The sequence below is a fragment of the Manis javanica genome, chromosome 11 (genome assembly GCF_040802235.1).
Source record: "Manis javanica isolate MJ-LG chromosome 11, MJ_LKY, whole genome shotgun sequence".
Classification (NCBI taxonomy): Eukaryota; Metazoa; Chordata; class Mammalia; order Pholidota; family Manidae; genus Manis; species Manis javanica.
Window position 1 is genome coordinate 41081572 of NC_133166.1, and position 15060 is coordinate 41096631.

Sequence of the window (15060 nt, forward strand, 5' to 3'; positions counted from 1 at the left end):
TCATTACATTTTACTGTGCTTAGTTGTGTATGTGCCACTCTCTGCTATTCATCTGTGAACTTCTTGGGGATGGGCACAACTCTCATGCCTATGTGTAGACTTCTCTGCGCATGATAGGTGACAAAACCCTAAATGGAGACAGCGTAGTGATGTGATTAAGACTCCGGACTCAACACCCAGGATACCACTTAGTACTGTGACCTTCCATAACTTCTCTAAGCCAGCTTTCTCATCTGATGTTGAGGATAACATGACCGAGGCTCAGTGTTGCTGTAAGGATGAAATGGAATAGTCTATCTATGAGGCACCTAACAGGTCTTCAGTAAATGGAATTAATCATTACTATAGAAAAGGAAAGCTTCAGATAAGAACACATAGAGTAAGTAACAGGGTTGAAGGTGATTTGGGGAGAGTAATGAAATATTATGCAGTATTGTTGTGCTTATGAGCCCAGAATGATGATGGGAAAATTGAGAATTGTACCCTGGCTATTGTAGGATGTTTAGCAGCATCCCTGTCATCTACCCACTGTATGCCACTAGTACACTGACTCCACCTGCCACTTTGGCAAGTAGAAATCTTTCAAGGGGTCTTTGATAATTATTGTAGTCTGAACAAGGTGGAGAATAAACCAAAAAACAAACACACAGGTAATGACAGCATCTTTATTTATTATTGACAGAGCTGAACTGGAGAACATCAGTTTAAGTCTGTAAACCAAGCTTTTTTGGCTTTGCTAAGAATGAGCACAGAATAAGACTGACTTACCCACCAAGTCCCAGGGAGAAGGTGTCATAAGGTAGGCAAGGAAAACAGATGCCAACTGAAGGCAGGTCACTCCTAAGAAAGACATGGAGTTTTGCTGATCATGACATATTTAAAATATTCCCTACCCTCTTTGGATTTTAGGTGCACATGAATTAATCATAACCTTTGGTTCATGACACTCTGTAACCATCGGTCTTTGGCCAGCTTATATATACATAGATACCTTGATAGTTTTTTTAATGATATAATTCACATCTATAAATCACTATCCTGAATAAAGCTAGAAATGTAACAGCAATATAACTTCTGATCATACAGTGCTTTCCAGCCCATTCTCCTGCTTCTCCTTCTTGTGAAGCACCATCATCCTGATAATATCTTCTTCCCAAGTTTAGTAATAGAAACCATCCCTCTACCTCCCCAGGGGCAGAATGAGAAAAAAAAAGCTGTCAAGAGAAGTCAGAAATGAGCTTAAGGAAAATGTTTCCTTAGGGAAACCAAGAGACAGGAAAAGGATTTTCTTGTAGCACGTGGAACTTAAACTTGTATGTTTCCTTATTTTGTCAGGATACAGGGTATCTCTAGGATCTAAGTATATGCCCATAAAACATTAAGAAGAGCATGCAGTGTTTAGAAGCTGAAGGGCTATTACTTTTTTTAATGTAAAGCTTTTTTTTTTTTTTTTTTTGTCAAATTGAACAGTTGATTATGTTTCAGGGCATCCAAGTTGGCATCTGCAAACGTGGAGGTGATAACATCACTTTTAGTATTGACAGAGCTGGATTGGAGAATGTCAGTTGAAGTCTGTAAACCAAGCTCGTTTGCTGCGAATGAACATAGAACGAGGCTGACTTACCCACCAGGCCCCAGGGAGAAGGTGTCATTTTGTTCCCCTTAGTGCCCAAGTTTTATTCCATGTGCTGAGAATTTTTTAATATAAAAGTCTTTCTGTGGATTAACTTTCCCTCAGTTTTGCATTTTGTGATTTTCTTGCACAATGGAAAGAATCCTTTCAAAAATGGAATCATACTGTTTTAGAGTTGTTCCAATCCAACATCTCCCCCAGAATAGTATGTTAATGACCAATCTATAACAAAAGATTCAGGTTTGTAATATCATTGGAAAACTACCATCTATTTGAGCCATTGTTTGGAAACTGGAAATAGGCTGACAAAGGAGCAGCATGCCTGTCATACCTGAGGTTTTCTGAGTTTACAAAAGAGCTATGATCCCCAGTTCCATTGCAAATGACATGATACCAGAAAGTCATCAACTCAAGGAAGGAGTGACAGTGAGGCCTCACTAAAGAATAAGCCTCATTCACAGGGATCTTCTCTGTCTAATTCACTGCTCCATCTCCAGAATATGGAGCAAAAACTGGCACATAATAATATTTCAATTTGGAAAAGAAGAGTCCTGGTGATAAATAACAGCCGTCACATGCAGTTACTGAGCACATTGTGTTCACAAGGTCCTGTGCTGGGTGGTTTACATTGGTCATTTAATTTAACCTACATGGCATGGGTGTTACTATCATTATTGCTTTTCTCTTGAGAAAACTGAGGTCCAGAGGAGTGAAGTAATTTGCTATGGGTCACACAGCTAATAAATGTAGAACAAGGATTCGGTCCATTTAGTTATACCATCGCATCTTATAAGGTAAAAAGAAATGTAGCAGTGACTTGGCTTCATGTTGATGATGCCATCAAATAAGTGACACTATACAAAGTACAGGTTCTCTGAGTATCAGTGTCCTTTTCTTTGAAAAGCTGGTTCATAGTTGATCATGAAGAGCCTACCCCGATATAAATCTACCCACAATTTTTAGACTAGGATACAACAGTATTTTTTTATGTTTTATGAGGTATTCAAAGACAACTTACATTGATCTTGATTTCCCCAAAGTGGTTTTAAGTTTTAGAATACATGGCTCCTTCTATATTTGCTTTTGTGTCTTTTGAATGTACTTTGTCATATTACGTAAGGTACAAGTAGGCAGTGAAAGTCATCTTTATTCCAGATAAATTCCATTAAACAATATTATGTTCCTAGGTTGGGTAAAATGTGTAAAATGTGACTAAGCTCAGAACAAAATGGAGATTATATAATAAGAACATGAACTTCAGCAGCTCCCTACCCCATGCTTTATGTGTAATTTGGATGTATTTTTTTTCTTTCAGTGTATAGTTAGTTCCCCTATCCCTTATGGAACTTTTCCAAAAAGGCATAAACCTGCCTATGTGAATACCAGATTTCAGATAAACCTTCACTGTAAAATATAAATAGGTGGTAAAACTTTGAAGACAAAGGAGTCTTCCATGAATCTTGGCTCTGCTGCTTAATACCTGTAGAGCCTTAGGGCACTTAATTTCTGAGCCCCTGTTTCACCATTTTTCATAACAGAAATAATAACACCTCTCAGATATTTCATGATAAGGGCTACTACTACTGTTAGAAGTTCAATCAGCATACATAACAAGGGATGCCTTAAGCCAATCTGGTGAAGCTGAACACTTTGTAGGATGGGTTTATATTGTCTGGGTATTAGATGATTTGTTCCTGGTCCACGGTTCATAGTCATAACGATATTGCTATCAATCACAAAATATTTATTTGACACTATGTGCCAAGATTATCTGAAGCCCCTTATAAATATTACCTCATTTCATCCTCAGGGCACTCTATTTTTGATGACATCTGTACATTCTTAAAACATTAAAAGCATCTCATGCATTCTTGACAAAATCTCCTAGTATCATTTCTGTTTAAGAGTTGAGTAAATCAAGAGCACATGTGTATTATGAAAAATACCTTTTAACTGGCAAAAATATTTTATTCTTCCATTACTAACTTTGATGCAGAACAATACTTTAAGTATTTACTTGATAATATCAGTCATGAGAGACCACAATGTGTAGTTTTGGGGACAAGAGAGTTTATATACATTTGTATACATATATTTACATATATTTTAGTTTGTGATGAACAAACCAAGGCAGATATTGGCTTAATCTTATTTTTTTAATTTTTAAAATTTTTTGAATAGTCTCCTGATACTAAGATGCTGAGAACAGGAAGTGGTATTTCAGTACCAAGATATACACTGTGCTCTGGCAGAAGCAGAGGAACTCACAATCAATTGCTAAGCTACAGAATGTTAAGTCATCTAGAGGATATTAAATGATGCGGAAAATGACAATATTGTGAAAAGTACTATGTATCTTGACTAGCGTTCAACTATCTGAGGATAGTTAACTATTACACACATATTGCTGATGTGATGTGGCAAAATATAACCATGACGTTTTCCCAGAGTGAAATTTTCTAATTGCAGTTAAAAATGGAAAGACTTGCTCACCTAGTTCTCATGCGAATAAAAGAAACTGTGTTAACAAGTTGCAATCATCGTCATTAGTGAGAAATTTTACATTTTTAGAACACTAAATTATTGGTTGTCCAGCAGGGTTTAATAGCAAATTATTCTGGATGGAAGTGTGGAATTGTTAGAATAAGAGGATTCCTATCAGAACAAACTTTAGAATATAGGTTGATTCATTAACCAAATACTTTTTGAGCATCTATTAGGGTACTTAAATTCTGAGACCAATGGACAGTAGGGCACAAATGAAATCATAGTACCTGTCTTAAATAGGTCTTACAGTCTAATGGGTGAAACAAGAGATGGTAATCAATTGTATGCAAATGGACAATTACATTTGATACTGCAAAGGAGAAGTGCATGGACGTATGCTATGCTAATATGTAATAAGGCAAACTAACCTGGAACGTACCTGGGAAAGCTAGTGGGTTAGCACTGAGGCGGGGTTGGGATAACTTTGCAATGCTTAGGAAAAGACTTTTAACAAAACCCACACTCTTTAAAATAGCATTTTCACATTGAGACGTTTTCCTTAAAGGAATAATTTGAAGTGTGTTAAGTACTTTAGCTATAAGGATAAGGCATTGTTTTTATCATAGAAATGTTGGAAACATTTTAAATATACAGAGAAAGTGCTTAGTTAAAATTGTTATTTTGTTAAAAATTATAGCGGCCACCCAAAATCTTTAAAAAAAATGTAAAAATATTTATTGTAATCTGTTTAGTAGCAAGGAGTAGTTACAAAAATGTAACTTAAAATGCCTTTAGTTATTATTCCAATCTCATCCTTTTTAGTTAGTAAATTTTTATTTAATTTCAAATACATCAATAATCACAATAATAGCAACAGTAATAGCTGCTCATAGTGACTCCCATTTCACACGTGCCAGCCCTGTCCTACGTACTTGACATAGGTTATTTCAATTGTTCTCATGTAAACCAGTGAAATAGGTAGTATTACATTTCTTTCTTTTTGTATACCAAAATACGGCAACAAAGATCTATATTCCTTTTGTACCAAGGGAAGAACTGTTTCAGTGCTCGTGCTGTTTGCCATGAATTTCCATATTGCCGTTTTATCTAAGAGAAACCCTTCTGTTTGTGTGACAGCATTCTGCCAAGAGGGCTGCAGATACGGTGGAACGTGCGTGGCTCCTAACAAATGTGTCTGTCCTCCTGGGTTCACAGGAAGCCACTGCGAGAAAGGTAAATCAGCCTATTTGTTTTGGGGTGGGGGATGATCGGGGGTAGGGGGAAGTTTCAGACAGAATGGAAGCTCTCCGGGAGGACAGCCCCGTGGGCCAGCTTGATACATTATGTTCTGACGGTGGATATGGCTCTCGCAAAGTGGGTACCTTTTGATTACTGCGTAATAGGCATCCTCCTCCTGAAAATAGAGCTTCACTTGCCTTCCCTCTTACGTGTCTAACTTAGCAAGGTCGAGTCTTTTATCTGCTATAGTTTGCAGTGTTCATGCTTAGTGCTTTGCTAATTAGAGATAAAGCCTGACAAACTGACCTACCCTACTTATCTACTGGGGGAGCACCACACACAACTATTGGAGTCATAACAATCTGCTTCATCAACAGGATCTAAATTAGAGCCACATGCTCCTTGCGTAAAAGCACATTAAATAACTTCAGCAGCAGGTTTATTGGTGTGTTTGGGATTTTATTCTACTATTGGTTTATTAGGAACATTATCATTCATGGACCTGATAATAGAGGCTAATTAGTATTGGTAAGATTCCATTCTGTGCACCTTTCTATTTGCAATAAATGTAGTGCTTATACTTGGTGAAATGCTATTTGGTGAAATCTAGCTCTCTTATTAATTGGATAATTATTTTGAGCATCTATTAGGGTACTTATATTCTGAGACCATGGGACAGTGGGGAGCAAACAAAATCACAGTACCTGTCCTGATAGGTCTTACAGTCCAATGGGTGAAACAAGAGATGGGAATCATTTGATTACGTGTGTGCAAATGAGATTTGACATTCAGTGCCAATGTGCCACTGTGTTTATCCATGCAAGTGAGGGGTTTATGTGTAAAACTGAGTATTCCAGGGTATTTGCTTTTGAGTTTTATTAGGCTAAATAACTGTATTGTGTTTTTCTGAGTCTGGAATATCACACTCAGTGCTTCTCATAGTATAGCATAGAAAAAAGGAAATATCATGCTATAGTCATTATCTCTGTAGCTGAGGGGGAGGATGTCTTCATCTTGTACCACAGATCTAAGCAAAGATGTTGTTTTCTTTCCTTCATGTTTAAAGGTTTGTGAATTTAGATAAAACATTTTTTAAATGAACCTATTTATTATACCCCAACTTGTCCAACGTACTATATTTTACTGCTTGTATATTTATAAGGTAGCTGGATCCTTTTAAAAACATGTCAAAATTTAACTACATAAATTATTCAACAAGGAAATCAACAAACAATATGTGCACCATTGTTTCCATATTTTGTGATATTATCAACAAATCAATCACATTTATTAACTAATAATCACCTGGTTTGTACTTAAAAAAAGACATATAAATAGGGCTAAGTTCTGTCTCTAAGCAGCACAAGAGATTTACCACATGGCGCTGAAAATTCTTGCCAAAAGCAGAGAAAGTCAGTGGTAACTTACCACATATGCCCTTATTGCAGTACATTTGATTTTAATTAGGTTTCCTAAATGAAAAACAAATATCTAAAGGTTTCTCATTATTTCCCCTAGAACTGCTATACCTCCCCAAAATTAGTATACAAGAATTAATGGGGGCAGATTGGTGATGACAAAAGTGTTGATGATGATGGATACAACCACCACTAATGATACACCATTTATAATGTACCAGTTATGTATCAGCCCTTTGAAGTGAATATTTTAATATTAATAACAAACAAAAGAGATGAATGTTACTAGTCCCATTTTATAGATGGCAAACTAAAGCTTAGCTAGGTTAAATAACTTCTGGTATGCTACTGAGCCAGTATTAGCCAGTAATTAGAATTAAACTCAAGTTGCACTCCCCAAAGCCTGTGTTCTATACTCTCGTGTATGTTTCCCAAGGGTAATACACGGACTTCCTAGTAAATCCAGATTCCTGGGCAGCAGCCTCAGAACTGATGAATCAGAAAAACTGGGGGAAGCTCCCTGAATCTGCACTTTGACCAAGCAGGTTGCTTGTTGTAAACCAGTTATTATGTAATTACTTGATATTCAACCAAAGCATCTACTATAAAGTTCTTATTCTTGTTACATTACAAAGAATTGGGGGAGATCATTGAGATTTTAGACTAGGGCCTGAGACAGTGGCAGCCAACGAATAATTACTTAAGATTTCTGATGGCTTTTTGATTTGGTTTCTGTCCTTTGCTCGAAGTGTTTACATTCTGGTCCATAACATGGAACAGGAAAAATAGAAATAAAAGAGAAAAGACCAGAGGCAAAAGGAAAACAGAGATCAGCAGGACATGGGTTTCTATATAAATGTTAAGAGTTGAGATTGAGGAGTGCAGATTCTTGAACTCTTACATAGTTGTTAATGGAAAAAAAAATTGTAAAATGTGGTTTCTCCACATATGATGGTATCTCCCATTGGTATAGCAAAGCCATTCCATTTAGTATTGGCCAATATTCTAATTCTGAGGAGCTTTTTTTCCTGTGGAAAGGATAAAGTACATATTTTCCAATTGTGTACAAAGAATATAGATGAATTATAGGACACTGAGAACCTATGCCATATATTATTTTTTCATGTTCACTAGCAATGAACATTAGGTAATTCTATTTTCCATTGGATACTGATGCTAGATGCCTGGAGAGTCAGGGTAAAAAGGAAAAATGCAAGTGCGTTGTGAATATCTCATGGCATTACACTAAATCTTTTATTTGGTTTGTTTTAATTTCAAAGCTAACTGGTCCCATTTGAGCTGTAAGGAATCTGCTTATATTTAATATTAAAAATGGTTCCCTTGGCCTCCCTAGTTATAGGTTTTATTCATTGCTTGTGATATTAGGCCTTTCAGAATTAAAGTATACTTAGTTAAAGCAGTGAAATCATTTGTTAAAGAAAATGTCTATTTGGAATTTAATGAAGTTAAAAACCCTACTCATATTTGGTATGTAACACAAAATGAACAACCCTGCATTTAGTTTATGCTGATGGACTCTTAGTAAACTTAAACTTTTCCTAACCCCACACAAGATAGGCAAACATTTTACCTGGAGAACACATGTTGCTTCTTCTCTTACCCTTTGTTCCTGCTCTGTGCTGTTACCTTTGATTTGATTTCACATTGAACATCAAGATGTATAGAGAGATGAGTGAAGAATCAAGATGGAGAGTATTTTTCTGACTCTTATGATAGAAAAGAGCTGGTGGTGAAAGCTATCTTCTTAACCTAAGAGAGCTAAAAGGCTATCACGACACACTGACCTAATGTAGCCAGCGACAAAACAGACAACACGAATTCCTCCTAGAGACTTTTCAAACATAAAATCAAAGAGCTACACTAAGTCCAGGAATGTTACCTACCAGAAAACAGCAGAACATTATTCTCTGTGAAGTTAATGAGACTGTTTTCTACTTGGTGTTGAACCAATTTGCAAGCAACAAGTACAGATTAAATATAAGGTATCCGACTGTGTCTAGTAAGGGGTTTCTTAACACTATTAATACTTTGGACTACATAATAATTATTTGTTACGGAGGGCTGTCCTGTGTGCTGTAAGATGTTCAGCAGCATTGTTGAACTCTACCCATTAAATACTTATTAGCATTCCCCCCTCCCCCCCAGTCATGACAATCAAAAATGTCTCCTGACATTGCCAAATATCCCCTAGGAGGCCTCTACTGACAATACCAGGTCTATATGTAGCATTTCTAAAAAGTCTTTAAAAATATGTGTGTATTTATTTAAAAATGAATACACCCAGATATATAAACAACAATTGACCTTTAAACAACTTGAGTTGAACTGTGTGGGTCTACTTTACACACAGATCTTTTCAATAAATACATTGGAAAAATTTTGGGGGATTTGCAACAATTTGGAAAAACATTTCTGTTTTTTTTTTTTTTTTTTTTTTGAGAGGGCATCTCTCATATTTATTGATCAAATGGTTGTTAACAACAATAAAATTCAGTATAGGGGGGTCAACGCTCAATGTACAATCATTAATCCATCTCAAGCCTAATTCTTGTCAGTCTCCAATCTTCTGAAGCATAACGAACAAGTTCTTACATGGTAAACGAATTCTTACATAGTGAATAAATTCTTACATGGTGAACAGTACAAGGGCAGTCATCACAGAAACTTTCGGTTTTGATCATACATTATGACCTATAAACAATCAGGTCAAATATGAATATTCGTTTGATTTTTGTACTTGATTTATATGTTGATCCCACATTTCTCCTATTATTATTATTATTTTTATTTTTAATAAAATGCTGAAGTGGTAGGTAGATGCAAGATAAAGGTAGAAAACATAGTTTAGTGCTGTAAGAGGGCAAATGTAGATGATCAGATGATCAGGTGTGTGCCTATGGACTAAGTATTAATCCAGGCTAGACAAGGGCAGCAAGACATACACGGATGCAGAAGATTTCTCTCAAAGCAGGGGGGGTGAGGTTCTGAGCCTCACCTCTGTTGATCCCCAAATTCTCACCTGATGGCCCCCCTGCGACTGTGCCTGTCTTAGGTTGTTCCTCCCTTGAGGAATCTTACCCGTCTCTGGCTAACCAGTCATCTTCCGGGGCCATACAGGGAAATGTAAAGTTGGTAAGTGAGAGAGAAGCCATATTGTTTGCAAAGGTTAGCTTTTTACTTCTTTGCAGATTTATGCCCTGTGGCTTCTATGCCCAGCACTTGTCTCGAGGTATCTTTACCACCTGGAGGAATTATGATACTCGGTAAATTCGATATGAGGCATGAATTCTATTTAAGGGTTGTAATTAGGAAGGAAGAAGAAAAGCTATAGATGTAGCATATGAAGGAAACATGGGAGGATTGATTATTTCTTTGACATATCTTCTTGTATAGTACCTTAAGTATGTATAGGTTTTAAACTACTAACTAATTTACACACACATATTAACATAATAGGAATACGGTGACATAAACAAAGCAAATCTATAATTACCATCCATCTCCAGTGAAGCCAAGAAAACCAGTTAGGCACCCTAGGCATTTGTGAAAATTTATCTATGATATGATGGATATTGTCCAATTGTACTTGAACAGTCTGAGAAAAATCAGACAAAGCAGCCCATTTCTGGGATCTGTTCACATCCCATATGTTCTTTTAACCGTAGATAGTCTATAGTCATAAGATTTTGGATTGCTACAACTTGCACCCCTCCCAACTCCTGGTTGAGTTCCAACAGTACAGATCCGGTCAAATTCGTTATCTCACTGTATGCACATGCCAGCCTAGACATCTCCCTCCTCATTCCTATGGCAAGTCCAGGAGACGGTGGGCTGGATGCAGCCACAACCGCAGCATCGTCCGGATCCCTGTGGAGGCTTTTTGATGATCATCCCCCGGCACAAGTCCTCCAGAGAGTGCGGATGCCGGAAGCTCCTCCTCATATCGTATCTTAGTTCATTTTCTGGGTATCCAAGCTAGGCCTTGATCTTCTGCATAGAAACAAACAGACCCTTTGCCCACACTTTGACATGCCCTCTATACCACTGTGCAGAACTCATTGGAGGTCAGCACACAGTAACTGCTTTTTTTTTTTTTTTTAATTAAGAGAAAGGAATATTATCAGAAATGAGTACCTCCATAGCTGATCATCTGACACCCTTTAAGTGATCAACATTAAGGATATTTAAAGCATGCGTTGATCTTTGATTTACCAATAGTTTTATCCTGTCAAGGAGTAATCCCCCTTTTCTTACTTTCTTTCTTTTTTTTTTTTTTTTTTTTAAATTTTTAATCTACACTTACATGAAGAATACTATGTTTACTATGCTCTCCCCTATATCAGGTCCCCCATAACAACCACATTACGGTTACTGTCCATCAGCTTAGCAAAATGTTGTAGAGTCACTACTTGTCCTCTCTGTGTTGTGCAGCCCACCCTCCCCTTTCTCCCTCCCCCCCATGCATGCTAATCTTAATACCCCCCTTCTTCTTCCCCCCCGTATCCCTCCCTGCCCACCCATCCTCCCCAGTTCCTTTCCCTTTGGTACCTGTTAGTCCATTTTTGGGTTCTGTAATTCCACTGCTGTTTTGTTCCTTAAGTTTTTCCTTTGTTCCTATACTCCTCAGATGAGTGAAATCATGTGGTATTTCTCTTTCTCCACTTAGCTTATTTAACTGAGCATAATACTCTCCAGCTCCATCCATGTTGCTTCAAATGGTTGGATTTTTCCACTTCTTATGGCTGAGTAGTATTCCATTATGTATATGTACCACATCTTCTTTATCCATTCATCTACCGATGGACATTTAGGTTGCTTCCAATTCTTGACTATTGTAAATAGTGCTGCGATAAACATAGGGGTGCATCTGTCTTTCTCAAACTTGATTGCTGCGTTCTTAGGGTAAATTCCTAGAAGTGGAATTCCTGGGTCAAATGGTAGGTCTGTTTTGAGCATTTTGATGAACCTCCATACTGCTTTCCACAATGGTTGAACTAATTTACATTCCCACCAGCAGTGTAGGAGGGTTCCCCTTTCTCCACAGCCTCACCAACATTTGTTGTTGTTTGTCTTTTGGATGGTAGCTATCCTTACTGGTGTGAGGTGATACCTCATTGTAGTTTTAATTTGCATTTCTCTGATAATTAGCGATGTGGAGCATCTTTTCATGTGTCTCTTGGCCATCTGTATTTCTTTTTTGGAGAACTGTCTGTTCAGTTCCTCTGCCCATTTTTTAATTGGGTTATTTGTTTTTTGTTTGTTGAGGCGTGTGAGCTCTTTATATATTCTGGACGTCAAGCCTTTATCGGATCTGTCATTTTCAAATATATTCTCCCATACTGTAGGGTTCCTTTTTGTTCTATTGATGGTGTCTTTCACTGTACAGAAGCTTTTCAGCTTAATGTAGTCCCACTTGCTCATTTTTGCTGTTGTTTTCCTTGCCCGGGTAGATATGTTCAAGAAGATGTCACTCATGTTTATGTCTAAGAGGTTTTTGCCTATGTTTTTTTCCAAGAGTTTAATGGTTAGATGACTTACATTCAGGTCTTTGATCCATTTTGAGTTTACCTTTGTATATGGGGTTAGACAATGGTCCAGTTTCATTCTCCTACATGTAGCTGTCCAGTTTTGCCAGCACCATCTGTTGAAGAGACTGTCATTTTGCCATTGTATGTCCATGGCTCCTTTATCAAATATTAATTGACCATATATGTTTGGGTTAATTTCTGGGGTCTCTAATCTGTTCCACTGGTCTGTGGCTCTGTTCTTGTGCCAGTACCAAATTTTCTTGATTACTATGGCTTTGTAGTAGAGCTTGAAGTTGGGGAGTGAGATCCCCCCTACTTTATTCTTCTTTTTCAGGATTGCTTTGGCTATTCGGGGTCTTTGGTGTTTCCATATGAATTTTTGAATTATTTGTTCCAATTCATTGAAGAATGTTGCTGGTAATTTGATAGGGTTTGCATCAAATCTGTATATTGCTTTGGGCAGGATGGCCATTTTGACGATATTAATTCTTCCTAGCCATGAGCATGGGATGAGTTTCCATTTATTAGTGTCCCCTTTAATTTCTCTTAAGAGTGACTTGTAGTTTTCAGAGTATAAGTCTTTTACTTCTTTGGTTAGGTTTATTCCTAGGTATTTTATTCTTTTTGATGCAGTGGTGAATGGAATTGTTTTCCTGATTTCCCTTTCTATTGATTCGTTGTTAGTGTATAGGAAAGCTACAGATTTCTGTGTGTTAATTTTGTATCCTGCAACTTTGCTGTATTCCGATATCAGTTCTAGTAGTGTTGGAGTGGAGTTTTTAGGGTTTTTTATGTACAGTATCATATCATCTGCAAATAGTGACAGTTTAACTTCTTCTTTACCAATCTGGATTCCTTGTATTTCTTTGTTTTGTCTGATTGCCGTGGCTAGGACCTCCAGTACTATGTTAAATAACAGTGGGAGAGTGGGCATCCCTGTCTGGTTCCCGATCTCAGAGAAAATGCTTTCAGCTTCTCGCTGTTCAGTATAATGCTGGCTGTGGGTTTATCATATATGGCCTTTATTATGTTGAGGTACTTGCCCTCTATTCCCATTTTGCTGAGAGTTTTTATCATGAATGGATGTTGAATTTTGTCAAATGCTTTTTCAGTATCTATGGAGATGATCAGGTGGTTTTTGTCTTTCTTTTTGTTGATGTGGTGAATGATGTTGATGGATTTTCGAATGTTGTACCATCCTTGCATCCCTGGGATGAACCCCACTTGGTCATGGTGTATGATCCTTTTGATATACTGTTGAATTCTGTTTGCTAATATTTTATTGAGTATTTTTGCATCTACATTCATCAGGGATATTGGTCTGTAATTTTCTTTTTTGGTGGGGTCTTTGCCTGGTTTTGGTATTAGGGTGATGTTGGCCTCATAGAATGAGTTTGGGAGTATTCCCTCTTCTTCTATTTTGTGGAACACTTTAAGGAGAATGGGTATTATGTCTTCTCTGTGTGTCTGATAAAATTCCGAGGTAAATCAGTCTGGCCCCGGGGTTTTGTTCTTGGGTAGTTTTTTGATTACTGTTACAATTTCTTTGCTTGTAATTGGTTTGTTTAACTTTTGTGTTTCTTCCTTGGTCAGTCTTGGGAGGTTGTATTTTTCTAGGAAGTTGTCCATTTCTTCTAGGTTTTCCAGCTTGTTGGCATATAGGTTTTCATAGTAGTCTTTAATAATTCTTTGTATTTCTGTGGAGTCTGTCGTGATTTTTCCATTCTCATTTCTGATTATGTTGATTTGTGTTGACTCTCTTTTTCTCTTAATAAGTTGGGCTAGAGGCTTATCTATTTTGTTTATTTTCTTGAAGAACCAGCTCTTGGTTTTGTTGATTTTTGCTATTGTTTTATTCTTCTCAATTTTGTTTATTTCTTCTCTGATCTTTATTATGTCCCTCCTTCTGCTGACTTTAGGCCTCCTTTGTTCTTCTTTTTCCAGTTTTAATAATTGTGATGTTAGAGTATTCATTTGGGATTGTTCTTCCTTCTTCAAGTGTGCCTGGATTGCTATATACTTTCCTCTTAAGACTGCTTTCGCTGCATCCCACAGAAGTTGGGACTTAGTGTTGTTGTTGTCATTTGTTTCTATATATTTCTTGATCTCTATTTTGATTTGTTCATTGATCCATTGATTATTTAGTAGCATGTTATTAAGCGTCCATGTGTTTGTGAGCCTTTTTGTTTTCTTTGTAGAATTTATTTCTACTTTCATACCTTTGTGGTCTGAAAAATTGGTTGGTAGTATTTCAATATTTTGGAATTTACTGAGGCTCTTTTTGTGGGTTAGTATGTGGTCTATTCTGAAGAATGTTCCATGTGCACTTGAGAAGATTGTATATCCTGTTGATTTTGGATGTAGAGTTCTGTAGATGTCTATTAGTCTATTAGGTTCATCTGTTCTACTGTGTTGTTCAGTGCCTCCATGTCCTTACTTATTTTCTGCCCTGTGGATCTATCCTTTGGGGTGAGTGGTGTGTTGAAGTCTCCTAAAATGAATACATTGCAGTCTATTTCCCCCTTTAGTTCTGTTAGTATTTGTTTCACATATGCTGGTGCTCCTGTGTTGGGTGCATATATATTTAGAATGGTTATATCCTCTTGTTGGACTGAGTCCTTTATCATTATGTAGTGTCCTTCTTTGTCTCTTGTTACTTTCTTTGTTTTGAAGTCTATTTTGTCTGATATTAGTACTGCAACCCCTGCTTTCTTCTCACTGTTGTTTGCCTGAA

The 15060-nt window shown here is 37.1% G+C and overlaps 1 protein-coding gene across 2 annotated transcripts in view; it reads left to right on the top strand.

Moving 5' to 3' along the window:
* The window catches only part of NELL1 (neural EGFL like 1), an 865070-nt gene that overhangs the window by 658466 nt on the left and 191544 nt on the right, over positions 1-15060 (top strand). For both annotated transcript variants that reach the window (XM_037027141.2, XM_073216324.1), the window contains exon 15: positions 5258-5353. In XM_037027141.2, the coding sequence (XP_036883036.2) occupies positions 5258-5353 (96 nt within the window). The remainder of the gene's footprint in view (positions 1-5257; positions 5354-15060) is intronic.